Source organism: Dermacentor variabilis, chromosome 2 (assembly GCF_050947875.1).
Source record: "Dermacentor variabilis isolate Ectoservices chromosome 2, ASM5094787v1, whole genome shotgun sequence".
NCBI lineage: Eukaryota > Metazoa > Arthropoda > Arachnida > Ixodida > Ixodidae > Dermacentor > Dermacentor variabilis.
The window spans coordinates 118,184,387-118,206,912 of record NC_134569.1 but is presented as its reverse complement, the minus strand read 5'-3'; the positions used below and the strand labels follow the sequence as shown (position 1 = coordinate 118,206,912).

The following is a 22,526-nucleotide window of genomic DNA, read 5'->3' as shown; positions in this document are numbered from 1 at the left end:
ACATTGCAGCCTGTTGGGAAGTTGACGTGACTAGATAAAAGCAGTGAGAAGCGTTTAGGCTGGAAAACACATTGCAGTAGGACGCCTCGCCGCGTCATTGTTTCTTTTTTTTTTCTTCACTTGTGTCGAGTAAACGTGAGCGAGTAAAGGGTGAACATGAATGTACATATGCTTACAGTATATCGACTTTATTTGAACACAAATGAAAAACGTTTCCTCTTTAACCGCACAAAATTTGATTTTCCTTACATTGAATTGTTCTATTTCATAGTTTTTCTAGGCGCTCATAATACCTTCATTTTCGATGGTGTTTTTATATTTTCCCTCTTAACTATGATCTTGGAATATAAGGTACGTATTCAAATATTTTATTGCCCAAACGATGAATTCACACTGCTCTTCTAACAACTTTATTTACGATTCTTCTGCAGTGGGGACACGGTTAATATTGTTGTCTGACACACGCATGTAGCAATCGTATTTGTAAGGCTAGTCTCTCAGGGTAATGGGTTTGATAAAGCACGATTTGATTCAGTGGGTGTGGGCATCATACCCTTTCGCCGTCTCCCCGCGTTGTTTATCCTTCTTAACAGCGTTGGCGATAAAGTTATACGCCTACGCCACATGTGACTCTGTGGCATGTTGACGCTGAAGAAGTTAAAATGATACACTCGGACGAAACTATTGCTTTAGTCTATAGAGGATTCACCTGTAACGAGCAGCGGCACCTCCTCATTCTGTGAAATGCTTAATATTTATTTATAACGCTTTTCCTGCACTTGTCAAGAACAATGTTCACATTTGCGACTCTACCATCTGTAGACTACAAGGTAAACTGCGGCTGGTTTAATGCTACTGAATAGACTTTGAAGTAGCGTACTCCCTCTTTTAAATGACGTTGTATCTTAGCCTAGGTATGGCGTCATTGATTGTTTGTAGCAGTATATTCTGCGTTCCACATACTCCACGAAAATCGTCCATGTCGCAGCTTAGGACCATTATGCCGGCGTAGCCTTCCTTTCTGACAAATTCAACCTGAAAGAAAAGAAAAAGAAACAAGGTGTAAGGAATAGAGAGCAAACGCTATGGGTCAGAAAAGAGCAAGAAAATTGTCATAAAGATATGACATATTTAGAAAAAAACAAGAACGAGTGACGCAAGTGTGCGCGAAGTTGTGTAAATGTGCGTGAACACGTGCAAGTTTCCAGGAACTAAAAACTTGTGGAGAGCACAAAGCTTTGGATTTGGTCATTAAGAATAACATTTGCCTAATAACATCACCATTCCTAATACGCATGCAATATTCCAACACCGGGCACCAGTTTGAATAAGATTATCACTTTACCTCCCCCTCCCCTCTTACCCCAGCGTAGGGTAGCAAACCGGATCTTCCCCTCTGGTTAACCTCCCTGCCTTTGCCCTTTCCTCTATATCTCTCTTTCTCTCTTGGTGGCTGTTAAATGATTACAATTCTATAGTGATTACAATTCTATAGTATTCTAATGCTTTGTCTAAGGCCTTATTATTTTTTTTGAAGAGCTCGATGAACAACTACAAAAATAAAAAAAAGAAAAAAGAAAAAGAAGGTGCAAGGAACTAGAGAAATAAAAGTGAAAAAATTAAGAAGAAAGAGAGGATGAACGAGAATGTTCATTTCTTGTGACTACAGTAACACACAACATATTGATACTGAAGTTACACTTCATGTGTAATAAACTCGGCAAAAATAATTTCATTTGATAGCTCGACTTAAATAGCTATAGAACACAAGTTTTACAGAAGTGCTGTTTCAAGAACAGCTGTATGTCTTAAAGGTTTGCGCATATAGACGGATATCACCCTTTTTATACTCTCTAGTAAGTTCCTCTTGTTCACAAAATTGGGACATAAGCTTTTACGCCGGAGCCACAATTTCGTTCAGCTTTTTTTTCTAAGTTTTCGCATTTTAGACAATTCTCGCAAGTAAAATTAGTGTACAAACGCAAAATATGTCTCAACTTTCACTGCAGCTTACTTCGTTAAAATTCCTCAGAAGTCTTTAACATCGGCATTGCGGTTGCGTAGTAATATTTATTTCAGCATTTATCATCGCAGGGAACCTGATGTAAATGTTTTTATTTGGCGCCGTTACTCTATAACTCAGCTATGTACACACCTCCACCCTTGCGCGCGTGCGCATACAGGAACACGATGACCCACGCACACGCGCACAACAGATTCGCGGGTACACACCCACAAGCCACGCGCGCTCAACAGCAAACAACATAAACGTTAAATGCTAAACTCTGCGTTACCTTCTTGGAGATGCTTTCTGCGTCTTCGTACCCCACCCAGTCCTTGCCGTCAGTCGCGTACGGACACATTCCTTCCGCGTCGAAGCTCCGGCGCCATGTGCCGAACTTTATGTTCTTGCAAATCTGAAATGTTAAGTCTGCGATTAGACCGATTTGACGCCCGCGGCGCAGATAGACGCATTCTGGATATGTTACGCCGTCGTTTGACTCAGGCGAACATTGCCATCAGGAAACCACTTTGAAAGTAAATCTTTCTTCGTGAAGCCCTCCCGGACTTTGCTGACTGTGGCTTTGCTACTGCTTCTGCTGCTACTCTTGCTGAATAGCTCGCACACAGGACAGCAGTCTTGTGACGAACTGGTTTATTTGTAGCCCCATCTGTAACTACCCCTGCAGAGGTGCCGGTTGCCGGCTCTGTTGTCTACGGAATTAAGCACAACTAAACAACAAACAGTAGCTAAACCTCATCGCTGCAGCGAACGTATGCCTTCAAGAGCATAACTTTTTCACTAAAGCGAATCTTTCTGTGCATTGTTTCCCTTGATTTAGGCGCGTCTGTTCAGCCGCCTTCTTGCCGAATAAGGTGGGCCTCACGTCGGAGACGGGGCAAAAGCAAGCTGGGCTGATCCCTGAAATAGCGCGAGGAAAAGTGGACAGATTCTGGAAACAGCGCAATCCGCAGTCACGTCGATCACCTATGGTCGCGCGTGATGGGAGTCCCTGCGTCTTGCTGATTTGCCGGGTGCGCCCGTAATCGCTATGCTGTAAAGCACGCTGCAGAAGATGAAAAGTTTGATTACGTATCCCACTAGTCGCTTCACTAAAGCTTCACTTGACGTAGGTTCCAAAATGTGCGTACGATCTGCACAATTTTCTATGACCGCAAAAATCGTCGCTATGGTATGCGCATAGTTTTGATGTGGCCTGGAGTTGAACTGCCATGGGGTGGCTGTTTAGAAGCGCGAGTGATGGACCTAAGTCGCAATTGGGTAATTAATGAACGTGTAAGGGGGGGGGATGCAGCACTGCGCCGTGGCCACGGTGTAAGGTGTGTGATCTTTGGGTGAGGATAACTCGCAAGGCGCGATCGACCAGGTAAAGTACCGAGGACTCTCGCCCGTCGGTTCTCTGATGGCAGCGACTATCTTTCGTCGGGGCAACGCAACTTCAAGGCAGAAAAATGTTTTATCGCGCGTTGCTACAGAAACCAGCGCTTCGCGGGAAATCCGAATTCAATGACGGACAGTCCAACGTGGACGTCCTCCTCTCTCCCCTCTGTGACTTGTGCCGCGTGGCTCAACCATTTCGAATCTTCCACGAAGCAGTGGTTCCCATAGCGATGAGAGATGTTTCTTCTGTCTTGAAGTTGCGGCTTCCCGCAGATGCCGCCGATACATAGTTGCTGCCGTCAGAGGACAGGCGGGCGAGCGCCGTTGCTACATTGTCTGGTCGATCGCGCCTAGCAAGCAAGTCGGGCAGTGTCCACGCCTAGAGAGTATACGTGTATCTTAAACCGTGGCGGTGACTAACTTGGGAACTCTGTAACACCCTTTTAAAGCTGCCAAGAAATGCCCATGAATGTTCCCCATTCGTAACAGACGAAAAACGCTATCGTTCATATAAACAGGTCAATAATAATTTAAAAAATTAATCCTAGTTCCTTAAGGTTCATTAGGTTCATGTGGCTGTGCGTTAAAAGTAGGTGATAAAAATTTCGAGTAATATTGCTGTTTCGTTAGTTTCAACAATCACCCTATCCATGCAAGGACAGGAATTTTGTCCTAAATCTGGTCAACAACCAAGCAAGGGCAAGCAAGCGATAAGAGCAGAAGGAACGTGCGTACTAACTTATGAAGCAATTAAGAATAAAAAAAAATACAGGCAAGCAACTGTGATAGCTGATATTAAAGACAGGGAAGTTAATCTGGTTGCTCCACATTTGCTGCCCTTTGTGGGTGGAAAACGGGTACAAAAAAAGATAGAAAATCAGTGTGCGCACACGCACTACAGGTTTCACCATGTCTTTAGAGGTGGTCGCACGACGTTATTGTCTGACCAACCGCATAGTGCCTCTATGTGCGATTGCGATAGGGGAGGGAAGGAACCAAATGTTTGCGCTGTCGGTGGTGCGTCATCCGACTTGTACGGAGCGTTCACGGAGAGAGCGCACAGTGCTCTCAAATGAATCAATGCGACGAATTTTATGGAGCGTTCAGTAACCCATATTGTAAAGCCACATCGAAAACTGTACGATGCAGTGTACTGTGTTCCGATAAGGAAAGGGTAAACAGTCGTGGATTCCACGTCCAACCACAGACGACACGGATGTTTTTCAAGGAAAGATAGCAGGAGGCGGTCAATATCGCAACAAAAGGTAAGTCGAGTGTAAGCTGGAGTTACCCGCTGAAACCTACTGTCTGAATCACTAAAATATGGGCAGATTATGAAGTGACGTAAGAAAGCTTTGATCAGCTTCTTTCTGAAAGGAATCGTCATAACGCCACTGAGAAGCGTATGTATAAGTGACGTGAGTGAAGACAATAAATGTCTATATGAACGTACAAAGTTTGTGGAGCAGGTCAGAGGTTACATCCAAAGTTCTGCATCTTGCTGTTCTGGCAGTAAATATTACTGTTGCGTGTACAGTGCTCAGCGATTGAAACGCGATACTCGGACAACATGGCGGCCGCTACTTCCTTGCTCCACCGGTGGGCGCTGCAGTGACACTGAGATGGTGGATTTTTGTGTGACATGAAAGCGAGAGCCTTTTTGATACATTGTAACTGCATTCGGCCTCCTCAACGATCATCCTGCGATCACTGCTGGCGCAAAAAGCGCCAGCCGCCATGCTGTCTGGGTATCGCGTTTCAATCGCTGAGCACTATACATGGAGCGCTGCTGTGAAGGTTGTCACTTCAGCCTGCATATGGCTGAGAGGTCCACAAAAATACTTTGAAGTGCATGACTCATTGGATGAAGCACAGACGGAATAATATAACGCCGTTGTGTCTGTTTAGCCTTATATATTTTCAACAAATGCGTACTTGTGCTCAGCGAATATCTTTTTTACCTCAAGGGATACGTTTTCTTAGAACGTTCATGCTCAATAACCAAGAAAGTTTCTATCACATTTTTCATGACGTAAATACAGGTGAACTACACGATGACCAGAAGCTTTGTCAAAGCAAATGCTTTTTTTTGTTCATAAAAAATAATCTAGGCCGCATCAAGCGGCAGTGTACTAGTAAACTGGGACTATCTCGGAGGCTGTGTTAGCACAAGTGGTAACTTGGCCGGTGGATGTTTACACCAAATGCATGATCTGTGTCATCACAAGGATTTTTATGAAATTTTCAACGCGTTGGTCGCGTAGTCTGGGTGATTTAGTGGTCTGGTGTTATGCACGTCGGAGATTTTGAAGCATTAAACAGGCATTGCGATGTTAAATAATTCTTCGTACATGCCGCCGTGCTTATCATGCTTCTTTCACGGTTAGCAAAACGTCGTATTAGCCTGCAACTCTTCACTGCATTCACATCTAATTCCCTGATGCCTTGGCGTCCACTATCAGAACTAAAAGCTTTCGGTCAGTGCCCCCAAAGATTTGCGCTGAAGGCCTTACTCGCGTTACTAAGGTTCCTGCGGTCTCTTCTGGATAGCCTTTAAGGACGCCGCCCCCTACCGTTCTGTAGTGCACACAGTTTGTTTGTGTTCCTCTCTCCTTCGCTCTCCCTCTCTTTCTACTCTGTTATTATTTTTATTCCCCTACTCCTTCCTCACGTGCAGGGTAGCCAACCTGAACTACCTCTGGTTAACCTCTCTGTCTTTCGATACAACCTATTTCTGCCTCTCTCTGAGGCCTTGTGAATTCGTGTTTGCATTTAAGCAGAAGGTGCTATATGATTACATAAATTGGAAATCGAATACAATTATACGTGTGTTGCGCTTCTTTGCATTGTATATAACGCGAACATTTCAAGTTTTTTGGATTGGATTGAATAACTTTAATGAAAGGTCCTGCGAGCTACGGGACGCAAGGTCCCATAGAGCGGGCTACTCCCACGTTGGGACTGGGAGTTGTAACTCCCTGGCCGCATCGTGGGCTCGCAAGTAAGCTGCGCTGAACGTATATTCCAACACGTGCGTTGGAGCTGCATCAGTTCTTGCTGTTGTCGTTTCCGGCGGGAAAATGCAGTTAGCCTCGCATACTAGCGGCAGCTGCTGGATTCACTTGCGTCAGTTCAATTTTAGGCAACGGCGATTCCATTCTCATGGAGGCGTAATGCCTCCTCTATCTGAATGCTTTCTCGTGTACGCTTAGATACACGACAAGAATGCCTGAAGGGCACGATTAATCGGCAGCTCTCTGTTATACGGCGTCCCTCAATACTTACTGTGCAGTTGCGGGAAGTAAAACCTCATTAAATATGTTTATTTCCTTGCGGCCGCGATTTCGGTGCTCGGTGTCCGGGCTGGTTGCAGCAACACGCCGTTGCGAGCCGAGTGGGAAACGTTGTTTCGTTAAACAAACAATGAATTTCTCATTGCTTTCCGAACGCGCAGAAAATCACTCTACGTTACGTGTATTTGTAATTACTGTCCATAAGTATGGTTTTAGGCTTAGACAATGCAGGAAGCAAATTGGGCTTTCTTTGTCTCAAACTTTCAGGCTGTAGCGTAGTATAGCTGCGACACCTGCACGTGAGCCCCGCTATCTCTGGCTCAACCTGAGCGACCGCCATGAATCTCTAATTTACGTCGCTGAAACGCTTTCGTGACGTACTCGTACGTAGTGCAGATTTTTGCTTTACATATAGGCAAAAACACAGCCGTGAAAAAAAAAAGAATGAGTCGATAGGGAGGCGAAGGAGTCTGCAAAGTCGGCGCATAGACTATTGATATTGTGAGTGTCTTCCCACACCTCGAAGTAGGCGTATATGTTGTCGCTCATGAGGAAGGCACCCTTTTGCGGCCTGTTGAGGAGGTCGATGGGCGCGTGAAGGCTGGCGTTCGCTGGGTCCGCGAGCCTGTACACGCGCCCGTAGAAGGCCACGCCCAGCACCAGCTTCCGTTTTGAGGCTCCGCGGTCTAGCAGTGCCTGAAGACCCTCTTCCTGCGCGAAAACATGCAAGAGCTGATTACGTTTGGCCGAAAGTGCGCGAAACGAGCGGACAAGACTTCCACTCGATGAATTACGGTGAACCACGGAACGTGCCTTTCATGAGGCTGTATATCGCAGCCCACGGAAATAGCGTAAAACTGATATTGAAGAACTATCGTTCTTATGTAGCAGTCATGTGGTTGCGTGTAGGAGACATACTCGTCATCGCGGATCAGTCGAAGCACTCAACATTATAGGGAGTACAGAAATTGGTGTTATTTGTCATGGCGAGCTCTCTTTGCTCGCAGAAGCAGTGAAGCATTGTCAGGTGATGAAAGTAACATAAAAATTCATTCAAACTGATTGCAACCTCGCTATAACCCTGTCGATTCACCTAAGAGAGTGTTCATATAGCTATGTTTCACGCTTACCACGTTAAGCTCCGAGACGTCGGGTCCATCGATTGTTCTGGGGTGGAGAGGACTGTGGATGTCAGTTCTGACGTTCCAGTATCCTCTAAGGTCGTAACCTATGATATTCATCCAGTCAAGATATCTGGAATGTTTTCACGAAACAGTGAATCCCACATTGGCCTATTATTTCATGTTATAACCACCCGGTAACCGTGAGCAAATTACTGGTATTATTATTATTTTTAATAATATGCAAAAATGCACATAGAGAGCTTCCAAGGTTCCAATTACGTTGTAACTTATAAAAAGACGATAGCGCATTGCTAGAGGCAACAAAATGCAATAACTTCGGTAATGTGTTTCATATACTGGTGCAGTTCGCTTTTCTCTTGAAAGAAAAAAGCGAATTTCCACTTGAACTAACGACACACCACTTTTTCAAGAGGGAGAGAGAGAATGAAGAGGAAGGCAGGGAGGTTAACCAGAAAGAGCCTCATATCTGGCTAACCTCCCTGCCTTCCTCTTCATTCTTTTTCTTTCTCTTGAAATAGTGGTGTATCGTTCGTTCAAATGGAAATTCGTCATACCTAAATACTCGCTTACCTACTCTATCTGAAACACGATTTCCCGATAATTTGGTTCTGCCTAAAAGTTGTACCGTTTGAGCTTTACTTGTTGACGAATTTACGAAGGAACACGGTAAGATTTCTGCTAAAAACACGATTTCGTGCTTCGACTGAAAGCAAATATCGCTTCCGCGACGTTTTAGTTCCAGAATTCGTTGTCGGTCTAACTTGATATAGTATAGGCCTGTCTGCAAAGTGTGCCTCACTGCAACGCTATAGGCAACATGCTATGAAAAGCAAATACAGTAGAACTTCATTATAGAGAAACTACTTTGTCCGATAAGTATTCGCTATACCACTATCCGGCCTAGAACCCTGTCGCTATATCCATATCTTGCCCTTATGTAATAGAAAAAAAAGTGATAATGATGACCACCAGTTCCTATTTTGGTCCATCGATAAGGTGGGAAAAATATGCCTAACCCCAATAAGACAATTCTACATCAAAATGTGTGTGTTTTGTTACAGTTGTAATCTGATATTTCTGACTGTGAAGTTCTGAAGTAACGTTGTTCGGACATTACTTTCGTCCAATAATCGCAACAATGAATCAATCGGCAAAGCCTGTTGTCATCGTTCCAGTGTCCCGCTCGTTTAGTGCGCCTTTAAATTAAGAGATACGGATGGCTGAGCATTGCTTGGGAGTTCGGTCACGTCGTGGTTATCCGCACCGTATTATTGATGGTAAAATGCACTGAATATTATTTAATCGCACATGCGTCTATCTGACACTATGACCATTGCTTCATCACTGAAGCGCTACATACCTTCTCCTAAGATGTAAAAACAATTTATACGCATGTCATTTCAATGTAGTTCGACACCTTGCCACTGCCAACGACGCCATAATGATTTATTCAGGGCACACGCAGATGTGTTAGTGAAGACATCCCCTGTTTTCGTTTAACTCTAATGTTGGCTGCGACACAGTTTGCTAGGAAGCAGCAATTTCATGGTTCACATTCAACGGGTCACAACTTGTTAATGCATGTTAAGTGGCGCTATTTCGTCGTTAAAGTACGTCAAGTCTTGACTTATCTGGGCTTGACTACTGCACCCAACCGTTATTGGTTCAATCCAGGGCATGCGGCAGCGTGATTTTTTTCCAGCCGTCACTTGCAGAAGCCACTGAAGTTGCATATTTCCCGGCAAACTTAAAGAACTGTCGGCCAGCTAGCGCATTTCTATTAAATGAAGCGTAAATGTAAACATAGACAGATAGGAAAAGTACGTAGGACCTACTAGTAACTGTCTAGTTTAGTTTCAGTAGAGCTACAACGTGACGTGAGATTGAGGCCCAAAGCTAAACCGTCCACCGAGCGCTAGTTTGTGCTGTAAAAGAGGATTACCATGTGAAAAAAAAATCAGGCGTTCTGAACAGTGGAACTTGCGTTCCTTTGTATCTAACTAGAGAAACGGAGCCTGGGTGGAACATACAGAAGGCACAGGTTTGTGTAATTGCATTTATGCAAGGCACTGTTTCTCTGTATTGTTACATGTGCCAAGCACCCCATACCGTTTGTGCTTGTTTAGCTCCCGATGTTAGGAAGCCACAAAATCTACTGTGGCAGCGTTCAAGGACATATGCCCAGACGAGGGAAAGTGCTTAGAGGTTTCCGAGTACGCACAGACACCTCTAAGCACTTTCTCTAAGCACACATATTTCGAGCGGTTAATTATGAACAATAACTTCTGCAGGATACTTATGCAGCTTGTTTGCGATGAATGCCTGCACGCATTTAATTAACTGTAATGTGCTGTGCGGTAACCCGAGAGTTGAAAAAGCAAAATGAGGCACAATCAGCGTACCTGTCGATTGCCGGTATGTCGTATCCGGCATCCAGTACGTTCTGATTAATGGGAACGCCAGCCGTAAGCAGAAGCTTGCGCCCTTTGAAGGCAGCGTACAGTTCCTGCGCGGAAAGTCGTCTTTATATAGCGAGTACTGTAGTGCGCACTCTTGAGCTCGCACTAAGTAAAATAAAGATGTTTAAAAAAAAAGAAATGGCGCGCAAAGACAGGTGCCGAATTCACAAAGATTTTCGTTCGTAAGTGCTCTTTGCCATTGGTCAGTTGCCATCATGAACATTATGTCCAACATCCACATTGGGCGAAATTTGCTCTTACGAACACTTATAGCGTAAGAACGTTTTGTGAATACGGTCCCTGGGGCAAAATTCACGAAGCACTTCGGTGTTAAGTGTTGTTTGCCATTGGATGGTCACCTTCGCTAATAATATGTCCAGCATCAGGATTGGTTGAACTTTGTCTTTACTAACCATTCTAGCGTAAGAGCTTATTGTGAATATGGGACCAGGGGTCCTATAACGTAAAACTATTCCCAATATGTTTTATTCCATTCTCCTGACGTCAAATTTGCGTAACCACCGACGCAAGCATCGGGTAGTCTCCCACAGGGTTGTCTGAACAGACCAATCAGATGCTCTCCTCGTTCATAGAAGGTCATTTTTGTTTGCTTGGAAAACGAATAACATTGCCTACACTGAGCGGCTTGTCTTATCTAATTGGCTGAAAAGAGGCTAGGAACACGCTCAAGTGGAGAGGGATTCGATGTAAAAATCGATAACCGGATGAAGGGGGTGGTGGCGGCGCCTGCGACTGGTCCGCTTTCCGTTACTTAGCTTGCGGTGGTTGGTCGAAAATCGCGGCTACATGCAACAGAAATTTAAGAATGCCGCTAAAACAGATCCTCAGCAAAGAAGAGTAGGCACAATGAGGTCGTAAACGTGACGAAAGTGCTCGATAACGTCACACGGCCACGCAGAAAGTTTTATCATACGCAAGGAAATCCATGCTCTCCGGCAGGTGCGAGTAGCTGCAGTGCCTAAGCGATCGGCGGCAGCCATCCTTTATTCCTTTCGGTATGGGGCAGCCTGCTGCTATTCACAACAAAATTCAGTTTTTTTCGGCATATTAATGCATCTTTAACGCGTACACGTCACTTTGACGCGGTGAGTTTGTGCGGTTTTGTGACGTCGCGTGACAGGCAGGTGAAGTGAGTGCAGCCCGAAAACTTTTGACCAATAGCAGAGGGCTAATAGCGAAAAGGCGTCGAATCAGAAATAACTATATATATTTTGTTCAGCCAACTCATGCATAGTCAGTGCGAACACGTCGTATCAGATGGGGAGCTATCGCGGTTTTCGTGACGTAGCATGACAGACAGGTTAAGTGGGGGTGGTCCAAAAAAGTTTGTGACCAATCGCGTAGGGCTGATTGCAGAATTGGAATAGAAAAGTTTGGAATAGCTTTACGTTATAGCGCCCCAAGACCCGTATTCAGAAAGAAATTCTTACACGAGGATTGATTGCCTAATCAGATGTCTGCTAATCGGGATCGTATGGTATGAAGAACTTTATTGAGGTCCTGAGGGATCAGTCCGGGACTGATGCAGGCCGCTCCTACTTCGGGACAGAGAGGCCGAGCCCCTCTGCCGTCACACGGGCCCTCTGGACCATGTGGGGCAGAGCCAAAGCGTGTGTTCTGAATAGAGCAAACCCCCACACTTACTACAATAGACGGAAACCCCGCGGTCCGGATTAATTTTATTCGTGACGACCGGGTTAGGGGACGTTCGTGTCTGCAGAAACCTTAACGTAACCACCTGTGGCCTATTTAATTTAGAATGTGGCAGGGGGAATGTCCTGCGCCCAAAGTAATAGTGCTTGGTGATCTCGTTGTATGTTAACAGTTGGTCCCTGAACTCAAGAGCGGGAAACAGAGCCCCTTCAGGGAGTACACGGCACATTAATCCTCGTGCCTCCCTGTGTGCCACCTCGTTGAGGGCTCCCTCCATTGTAACCATGTGCGCCGGGAACCAAGAAACAGCATGCTAATCGTGATGTCGGACATATCACTAGTTAAGGAACCGAACTAGTGGAAAACAACCCTTGACAACGAAGTGCTTTGTGAAGTTTGCCCCAGGGCTCGTTTTCACTAAAAGCTCTTACGCTATAAGTGTCCGTAAGAGCAAATTTCAGCCAATGTGGATGTTGGAAATAATATTAGTAATAACAGCCGACAAATGGTAAAAAACACTTACGAAGAGAAACGCTTTGTGAATTAGGGCCCTTGTCATTTTCCCAAGGACTCAAAACATCAATGCTCACCAAAGCGGGCGTTTTTTTTATTTACTGAGATATGGAGCTTGCACAAACAGAGGTGTCATGGACTATCATAGTGTCATCTGCTACCGAAGTTTTCTCATCCTTAGGTCCTGGGGAGCACAAGCTAATATGCAACGCTAATGTCACTTGCGCGATGTAACTGGGCATAAATATGAGCGTAAACGAAAGCGCCCTTTTTCAATAGCACCAGGATGTTTTCGTGCGGAGTTATAATCGAAAACACTATACAGTTAATAAAACACTAGTTGTGCTCGTAATGGAGGATTAGGCATGCGTAACGCGCCGTCGACGCTCATGGTTCACCGCTTTTATGTAGGTAAAGCACGGTTATTTTTACTGCCCATACACGTCCTTAGATAGCGCTCCTTTGTGATCTAATGGCGCACTTTGTAAGTGATTCTTTTATGTTTCTTCGGCTAACTTGCCCTGATTCATACGGTGAATGAAACATGTTTTCGTTCTGACCTTCAAGAGTCTGACAAAGTTGACCTTGTCTCTCCTGTTTCCGCCTCGGTCAACCATTCCAGGAAAAAGCCAGAAAACGTCCAGGCCATCGAAGCCATTGTCCACGAGCTTTCGGACGGCGTCGTTGATGAATACTCTACGCCGGGTCATCGTAGTAGCCATGGCCGATATGACTTGTGTTTGGTTGCTCCACCCTCCAATTGAAAGGAGCGTCTTCAATCGCGGGAACTTGTTCTTCAGCTGAGCAAACTCTGTAAAGTTGACTAAAAGATTAAGGAAGTTTTTAACGTGAGTTCTGCCTCACCGTATTTGAGAAGAAAATGGGAATGTGAGCAATGTGCTAGATTAGCGATTTTATGCTACAATTTTTTTTACGTTTCTCATTGTACTCTGAAATAAAGTAGTAGCTCACTAATGAGTCAGTCAATATGCGAGGAAAAGCGGCAAACTTCGTCAACTAAATCTTAGGCAAAGCTATATTGATTTTGATACCCCCGCGCAAAGCAGCTGATAAAAAAAATGAAACGTTTCCATCTTGGCACAGGCTTTTGTACCGGCAAGGCTGGGTGCGACTGAGTTTAGTCTGCAGAATGCGAACACCCCTGACGCACATTTTAGAAAATCGAGGACATATGCAGAAATTGAGTTGTCACTAAATATAGTTAGGTGGAAGGCACAAAATTTTTCAATCGGACTGATGGGATAAACAAAGATCGACTGCGACAATCATTGGATCGTTGTTACAGGGCCATGACTATAGCGTTATTGAAGTGAAGGAGAAATCGTTTTATAGTCAAATGATAATTACTGAATAATGCACTGTTTATTTTCTTTGATACCACTAAAAATGGGGTCAAAATTTGTATTTCGCAAGCATTTTATTTTATTCAAAGTGTTTCCGTCATGTCTTGCAAGTGTCCTCGGTCTTGTCAAACTGCTTGTAGCAGCTCTTATCTGACGGCGCCCACCAAAATGAATGATCGAGCTTTGGAAATAAAATTGAGCTCAGTACGTAAAAAAAATTAATAAACTATATGTAATGAACGTTTGGCGCATGATGCCCGGTAGCTGCAGATGTGCATTCAGTTTAGGTATCTCTTTCATTTTATTGAAAGAAAAAATATGGCGAATAATTTTTTGCTGCTGTTTTGTGCAGTTAGTTCCCGCTCATAATATTTCTTAACCTCCGTTTATGATAAATTGGGGTAGTATTCTAACAAAACGACACTTCAATTTAAGGTTATATAAAAATTGTGTTTTTTTCGTTTGAAGGCATTTTCTTATGTGATTTGCGTCTTTCAACCTGTTAACCGTGAGATATGGGGAGCAGGGTGCTTCCTATGATAAAATAGAAATAAGAATAAGAATAGTAGCACTACCATAAAAATATTGGCTGAAACTTGGTGCTTGTGTTCTACAGTTCCTTTCTGCACATTTCCTAATATGTACCACCAGTGCGTGCCCTTATGGGTGAAGAGAATATTTGAAAAGTAGGCTGAACATTTCTTTCAAATTTCACATGTGACCAGGCGAGAAAGGTAATTTGGCTGGTAAATTGTACGGCTAAGAGCAGCCTCGTACTTTATCGGCGATGCATCATGTTCAGTCTGTAGTGACGTCACTGCCTCATTCGCTGAATTCCGAAGGCAAATAATTTTTTTTTTGCAAGGCTTGTCTCGCGGCATCACCATTTGGAAAACTGTAGCGAAAAAAAAGTGAGTGAGTTTTTTCGGATAAGATATACAACTCTTCGAGTTTTTCCCTCAATATTCTTATTATTCAAGTACGAGCCTCATAAATTGAAGTAGAAAAACACTTTCAAGCTTAAGCAGTTCAAGTCCGAAGTAATAACATCCGTCCTCTTGCGTTGGAATGATTTCTTGGTACACGGTACAGACGCTCATCGTGCAGGTACGTGTAAGGAAACTGTGTAAACTTTGCATTCGCACACGTGGGTCGATTGTTCGTTGTGGCTGTAAACATAGCCCAATATTACGCAACGATTAAGCTTCCAGGAAAGGCGCTGAAGGAGAGGCTACGTGCGGGCGGTGTAGCTGGCACAGAGACAAGAAGCATTCGCACGCTTGGTGGTGGCCACAGAAAAAAATGCGCCTCGAAGAGAATTGAAACAAACTCGTTTCCACTCTTCGATCACAGAGGCACGCCCTTCATGTGAAATATTTCCACAACGCACGCTTTCAGCATCTTTTCTGCCGTGTTGAAAGGTTGTGCGAGATCCACCAGCTTGGCATTCAGTTCGACTGGCTAACCCTCCCAAAGCCATGTCAAGTACACATACAAAAAAAAAAAGCGAAGAAAGGAGACGGGAGGACCGCAGCCACCGTCGCTCAATTGGCAGAGCGCCACCGCACGTGTAATGCGGAAGATGTGAGTTAGGCTCACAGCAGCGGCAACTTGTCCCCGTGCACATTAATTTATACTTTCATTATTATCTGTACTATTCAATTAAAAAGCACAGTTAATTTCTCCTATGCCTTCCTTGACCTCATGGTCGGTTGGCTTTATCTAAGTGCCACCAAAAAAGGAAAAGAAAAATCGGGCCTCCTTCTCACTCATCATGGTAATAGTCAGTTTCTCATAAGCTGTGAAATTGCGCAGCATCTGTACCATGCCACTCGAAACTGTCAAGAATACTTCATATTCAACGGTTTAGGCGTAGCCAGTGATTTCCCTACACCCCCCCCCCCTAGTTTTTCTGGACCCCCCCCCCCCCCTTGAATCTTTAAATTTGACTCATGTCAATTCTTGTATTAAACATCTGGGCACTTTGGTCAAACCCCAATAAAAGGAAGAGTGAAATACCACGTTACCATCTAAAGCGAGACAGAAAGAGAAAATATATACCTGTCTACTTTAATCTAAGGGGCTTCACTTCCAAGTAGGGACCGAATTTATCTGAATATATGAGGCCTCATAGGAAGCTTTAGCTGCAGTGAACGTTAGGTGAAAAGAAAAATGAAGGGATGTGGTTCGAGGCACGGAACTATAAATGGAGAATGTTTTTAAATGAAAACAACGCTAATCAATATTGGAAACAAGTGATACAACCTAAAGTAAATTTCATAAAGAAATAAACTAAAATAGAAAAAAACTGCGTGCAGCCATGGTGCTTCCAATAGAGACCCTTCTAAGAAAAAAGAAAAAAAAAATCCCGGTGGCTATGGTGTTGGGCTGCTGAGCACGAGGTCGCGGGATCGAATCCCGGCCACGGCGGCCGCATTTCGATGGGGGCGAAATGCGAAAACACCCGTGTGCTTAGATTTAGGTGCACGTTAAAGAACCCCAGGTGGTCAAAATTTCCGGAGTCCTCCACTACGGCGTGCCTCATAATCAGAAAGTGGTTTTGGCACGTAAAACCCCAAATATTATTATTATTATTATTATTATTAAAAAATCCCTACAGGTGGAGCCACAAGCATCAGCCACCGCAAGACGTCCCAGAAAATTTCCGCTCTGTGGTGTTTACCTGTGTTTACGCTTGGTTTACGTGCCCCTGCCCTCCCTCACCCCCAGCCATTGAAACTCCCCCCCCCCCCCCCCCCTTGATTTTATTCCTGGGGAAGCCCCTGATCAGCGGGAAACTCCAAAGATAACTAAGACTTGACAATGGCTACGGCTACGCCGCGTAGCTGTAGCCATTGTCAAGTCTTATCTTTGTGGTCGCAACAACTCTGCTACTGTTTCCCGCGGAGAGGTTGATGACGTCTTACTCGTGGGGTCGAGCTTGATGGTCCCAGTCGTCTCGTTCAGCTCGATGTAGGCCAGGTTCACGTGGCTGCAAAGGTTCCCGCGTACGTCTTCCATGCCATAGTTCATGGGAAAAGGACGGAAAGCCTGGCCTTTCTCGTAGTAGCACACCACGGGGAGAATTCGCCCGTGGCTAAAGTTTTCAATGAAGACTGCCCCTTGAAACATGCGATGAAATAAGCTTGATTAAAACTGCTACCGATCACAGTGACAATGCCTTAATCAGTCGAAATTACGTTTACTCTTACCTGAAGGGCGGAAGAACCCCAGCAGCAAGAAACAAAGCACCGTAATCCAAGTTTTGAAACAGCCTATATGGACGGGACAGCAGAAAAAAAATGGAGCAACTTTTAAATGACATACAAAAGAAAAAAAAAGAAATACTGAGCGAAGTATTATTGTTCCATAAATAGGTCGGCGGAATAAATAGGCCTTCACTCACGCTTGATCACACACAATCACCTATATTTTTCTCAGTATAGGTACTTACTCACCCTCATACTGAAGTTCACTCAAACTTACCGGCATTCAGTCACGTTCACGTTTACCCGCCATAGTCGCTTAGTGAGTATGGTGTTGGGCTGCTAAGCATGGAGGTCGCGGAATCATCCGGTTTCGGAAGCCCGCGAATTCACGCGAAATTGCCGCGCGGCTGGCCGCTCGAGGCACTTTGCGTGTATTCGCGGGCTTCTTTCACGCTCGGAAAAACACTTTTATGCAGCACGTATTGAGCAAACAAAAAGCTGTATCGGGAGTTTTTCATGTTGCTGTTCAAATTTCTCGTTGACGCTTTTTATCTAAATATAATAATGGAGTTGATTGATCAATTAAGACTAGTAATATAATTAGGTGGAATGCAAAAAAAATTATCTGGGTATCCCCCAGCGAGGACAAACAACATTACCTTGGTTTTGTCCAGCTACGTAGCATTTGCATATATATAAAGTTTGGCTCTAGTTAAGTGAAACACCCTGTATATGTGCGGAAATGTATTTTACGTTCTATGGGCACATTCTGGCGAATTAGTTCTAAACTTTAGCAACATGGAAAAGACGCCATCATATGTAACGAAATAGGGTGACAGGATTGAAACATATTCTTAGTTTTTCCCGTGCTGCACCGCGGTTAAGGGACCTGTATAAAGAGCCAAAGTTTGTTATCTGCTTGCTGTTGTGGTCCCGTCATTGATAGAAGATAGGTCACTAAAAAGTATGTTAGTGCATTTGAGGCGATGAGAGAGAGAGAGAGAAAGGCAAAGGAAAGACAGGGAGGTTAACCAGAGATTTTCTCCGGTTGGCTGCCCTGTACTGGAGGAGGGGCAAGGGGATGCAATAGATGAGAAAGAAAGAAGGATAAAAAGGAAAAAAAAAACCTAAGCACACACACGCACGTACACACGAACTATTTCTGTGGGCGCTGTCAAGCAGCCCGCAAAGGCGTTCCTAGTCTTACGCAGTGTCACCGTACAGTCCTACGTCGCACAGTGTACAGCCACAATTTGTTAGAAAGTCCCGTGCCTTTCAAGTATCGCAGCAGCGCCTTCATAGCGGATCGCGCTGATGTTCGCGTAGGCCAGGTTCCAAGGATCTTGTTTTCTGTCATTGGGCGCTTATCCAGTTTGTCTAAGGTGGCTGAGAGGACTGCTCTTTGTGGGTTAAAACGAGAGCACTGACAAAGAAGATGCTCGATCGTTTCGTTGCACCTGCAGAAGTCACACAGTGGGCTGTTGGCCATTCCGATAAAGAAAGAGTAGGCATTTGAAGATGCTACTTCAAGCCATAGACGGACAAGAAGGGTGCAGCCACGTCGTGGAAGCTCGGGCGGAACATGCAGCTGTAAATTAGGGTCCAGGGTAGGGAGGCGTGCACTTGTGAAATCGGATGAATTCCATTGGGCTAATGTCAGGTCACGCGCAAGTGCGGAAAGTTTTTTCGCTGCGTCGGCTCTCGAAAGAGGAATGGCAACGCAGTTGACGCCGTCATGGGCAGATCGGGCAGCTGCGTCTGCTCGATCATTGCCATGTATGCCACAGTGACTAGGCAACCACTGATATATTATATCGTGTCCTTCGTCAACTAGTCGATGGTGGACTTCTCTGATCTCTGCGACGAGCTGCTCATGTGATCCATGGCGCAGTGCTGAGAGTACACTCTGTAGGGCTGCCTTGGAATCACAGAAGACTGACCCTGCGTGGGATGGTTCCTCTTTAACGAAATGAAGAGCCGCACGCAGGGCTACCAGTTCAGCAGCTGTCGTTGATGATACATGTGACGTCTTTAGCTGTATTTTGACGGATCTTCTTGGTATCACCACAGCCGCAGCTGCGCTTGCAGATGTGACTGAACCATCGATGTAAACGTGTACGCGGCCACTGTGCACCTCATGTAAAAGTTCTAATGTGGCCTGCTTAAAGGCAAACGACGGCATGTTGGATTTCTTCATGATTCCTGGGATGGTGAGGCGTATTTCAGGTCTGTGCAGGCACCATAAAGGTGAGGATGGTCTTGCTGCAGGCATGTAGTTCGATGGCAATGAGGTACGATTGACATCAGTTATACGACTGAAAGTTGTGTGTGGCCTTTCTGTGGGTAGAGCGGCAAGATGGTGAGAAGGTAGTCGGGCAACGCGCCGAATATGCGCCCTGAGAGCGTCGGTTGCCAAGTATGTTGATATTGGGTGATCTCGGGCTATCACAATCGTTGCCGCTGTAGACGCACACCTCGAAAGACCGAGACACATCCTTAGGGCTTGAGCTTGTAGGCCCTGGAGTACACGCAGGTTTGTTTTACAGGTGTTTCCAAGCACAGGAAGGCTGTATCTTGCGTAACCTAAGAACAAGGCGTTATAAAGCTGCAGCATTGACCGCACCGAAGTGCCCCATGACAAACTGTTCAGCATTGATGCGATGAATTTCTAAAGCAGCTGTTGCCTAGGGTCGTGGTAGTTACCTTCTTTACTCGCGGAATTCGAAAGGCGGTTGCATTGTCCATATAAAATGAAGAAAGAGAGGGGCACTGGTCATGGGTGGAATCTGTGTAATGTGACATTTTTTTTCTGGCGGAAAGCACCTGAGCTTTAGCAATTGAGTTCAATGGCATACTGGAACTGCAATGGCATAGATGGCTTGTTTACCAGGTATTGCTGGTTCATATTGATTTGTACGTAGACTAATTCGACAACTGCTTTCTGTTAAACCCAAATGATCACATGGTTCAGATGGTGGCTAAAAACAAGCTTCGAGCTTTCGCACTGCGGGAAGTGCAGTTACGACACTTCGACATATCGTTGAACAGCGCGTCGGCTTTCCAGATAAACAAATGGGTAGCGCCACTATTGCTGTTGTAAATAGCCAACTAAGCTCTAGTCTGGGTTGTCCAGAAATGCCTGAAGCAGATGTTATTGAGACAAAATTTGTTAATGATATTATTAGGTTTGAAAACCTGTATACCAATAAACAGAGAGGAAAAGGAGGCCAGGAGCAGGCGGTGGCTGCAACCGGAAGGGGCACAACGCCCGCCTCCTCTTCAGGAAGGAACAGATAGAAGCACTATCTTCAGGAAGGAGGGAAGGGGGCATCGCAGGTAAGGAAGGCTAAAGCAAAACAACGACAAAGAATAAAACAGGAGAGCAGGAACAGCAAAAAACCTCCGCTTCAAGGAGGAAATTAGCAAGCAACAGCAACGAGCCCTTTGTTTTGCTGTGTCTTTAATGCGCGGGTTTGAAGCTGCCGCAAGTAATTCACAGAAGGAAGGGACGGGTGGGTCGTGTTCTCGGCACGGGACATGATAGGGCTTTTGTAGAAAAGTAAACACGATATTTATACCTTGCCCATTTTTATTTCCTGTCTTCTATAAGAAACAGGAAAGAAACTAGTCTGGATCAAGCACCTACGACGACTCTTGTCTACTGCTGAACACGATCAGAAGCCGTCGACAAGACTTCCCTCCTATCCCGTGACACTTACATCCTCCAGACAGGTGTCCGAATGAAATATTTTCTCGCATAATAGAAATGAAAACTAACTGATGCAGGCGCTGGTTAATTAGACTGAGCACTGAAAATGCTATGATTTCTTTTTTTTGTAGAATTCGGAGGATTTACCGCAAGGCCTACAATGGCAGAAGATCTAATAAAAGAAAACCTTCGCGTGGCAGGGTCCACGGCTTGAACGCGCCCTACTATAGTGAATGACGTCCCCTGTGAGCGGGTACGTAGAGAAATTATGGAAGCCTTCAGCATACTGAGCGACATATTTTATACGTGTAATTAGCATGACGACAGAGACGTTAACAGTGGCAGAAAGTTTCCTTGCTGAAAGCGCAATACGAAATGGCCCTACATGTGCGCGGTGAGCACCAGCAACCAAATCCACAAAACTTTTCATTCGGGAGTGCATGTCTGCCATTGGCCGGCTGCCCTCACAATGGGATGCTCGTCATCACGATTGGCTAGCATCGCCTCTTGCGAAGAGTTCTAGTATAAGTGCTTCATTTTTTTGGGGGGAATATGAGCACATGAAGAAAAGTATCGTTCATGACGTTTTAAACTGATTTCTTGCAAACAAGTGGTATTTTTCGTTTATAAGGAGAAGGTATCTCGCTGAGTTCTAGGCACGTTTTCGTACGTATCTGGCCTCAAATGCTGGACTCGTTCAACGGTATGGCGGTGCCATCTAGGAACAGTGCAGAGAAGGAGTAGTTCACGATTTTAACGTTTCAAGCGTAGCGCTTCATACAATAATTACCAGAGCGAACTGTGACGCTGGTGTCTACGAGAGCTGAGAGTATACGGCGATTCTGCAGCCGCAAGTTGATGATGGTTTAGTGCATGGATATGCGCCTAAACCACGTCCTTTTGGCTTCAAATGGCTCTATGACTTTGCAAAATCATTATTTTCAACAAAGTAAGGCGTTTTAAATAATTAAATAAACAACAATAAGATTGTACTACGGCCGGATTCGAACAGAGGACCTCTAGCAGATAAGCCTAATACAGAAACCATTACTCCACGGACGCCTTTTTCTTAGTTTCTTTTTTTTTAACTATTCGTTACGCCACGGTCGTATGCGCCAAGCGCCATAGAACACCCTTTCTCTCCCAAGCAATTAATGTCTAGTAAGGAACAGTGGGAGGCTGCTTTGCGCAGCTCGAGGCTCGAACTTCAGGAGGCCATCATGGAGTGGGCTGAGAGGTTAGTTAAACTTAAGATTACTTAAATCAAAAGCTACTAAAATGCGCACGTCTAATTGGTTCCTTTACTCGAGCTCCCGGAAGGGAGACAATGGCGCTCGCCGACTTGAATGACGTTTGTTTTCTATGGTCATTTAAAACTTGCATGCGGCTATGGGCGGTTTCAATATGATAAAGAAATAAATGCATATCGCAATCTTCCCGGGCCCTCCGTTGGCCGCTGATGAGCATCACGGTACGCGTAGTCGGCAAAGCTTAATGAAAAAATAAATAATAATGCGGCACTTACTTATAATGGTCTGCGGCTCCATCGCTGTGGATGCTTTTTCTTTTTTTGCCGCTTTCACAGCGTCTCTGACTGCTCTGTAGGTCGGAAGGGCGTACGGTTTCTATCGAGTGCTTCCGTTGCTGACACCCGTGACTAACTTGCATCCTTTCTGTCGGAGCTCGAGATTGGGCGAGTTCCGCTCGTAGGAAAAAAAAAAAGCCTTCATACGCACGCGCTGCGAACGTCATAGCAG

At 44.9% G+C, this 22,526-nt stretch overlaps 2 protein-coding genes across 3 annotated transcripts in view; one reads left to right on the top strand and one right to left on the bottom strand.

Moving 5' to 3' along the window:
* The window catches only part of LOC142572598 (uncharacterized), a 291,788-nt gene that overhangs the window by 21,606 nt on the left and 247,656 nt on the right, over window positions 1-22,526 (top strand). The window lies entirely within an intron of this gene.
* On the bottom strand, window positions 164-22,449 carry LOC142572597 (endochitinase-like). 2 transcript variants are annotated; one of them, XM_075681820.1, is made up of 9 exons: window positions 22,295-22,446; window positions 17,064-17,126; window positions 16,779-16,973; window positions 13,048-13,310; window positions 10,244-10,347; window positions 7,827-7,950; window positions 7,216-7,407; window positions 2,295-2,417; window positions 164-1,035 (listed from the first exon to the last, which is right to left on the bottom strand). In XM_075681820.1, the coding sequence occupies exons 1-9, from the start codon at window positions 22,314-22,316 to the stop codon at window positions 889-891; spliced, it is 1,233 nt and encodes a 410-aa protein (XP_075537935.1). In that variant the 5' UTR covers window positions 22,317-22,446; the 3' UTR covers window positions 164-888. The 2 variants fall into 2 exon arrangements, with proteins under 2 accessions (XP_075537935.1, XP_075537936.1); XM_075681821.1 differs by lacking the exon at window positions 7,216-7,407 and having other exon boundaries at window positions 22,295-22,449.

Excerpts from the sequence above, each read along its gene's own strand:
- LOC142572597 (XM_075681820.1), bottom strand. The coding sequence starts at position 22,316 with ATGGAGCCGCAGACCATTATAA. Across the intron at positions 7,408-7,826 it reads ACGTCTCGGAGCTTAACGTG|GAAGAGGGTCTTCAGGCACT; the intron begins GTAAGCGTGAAA and ends GTTTTCGCGCAG. Across the intron at positions 1,036-2,294 it reads CAGAAAGCATCTCCAAGAAG|GTTGAATTTGTCAGAAAGGA; the intron begins GTAACGCAGAGT and ends CTTTTCTTTCAG.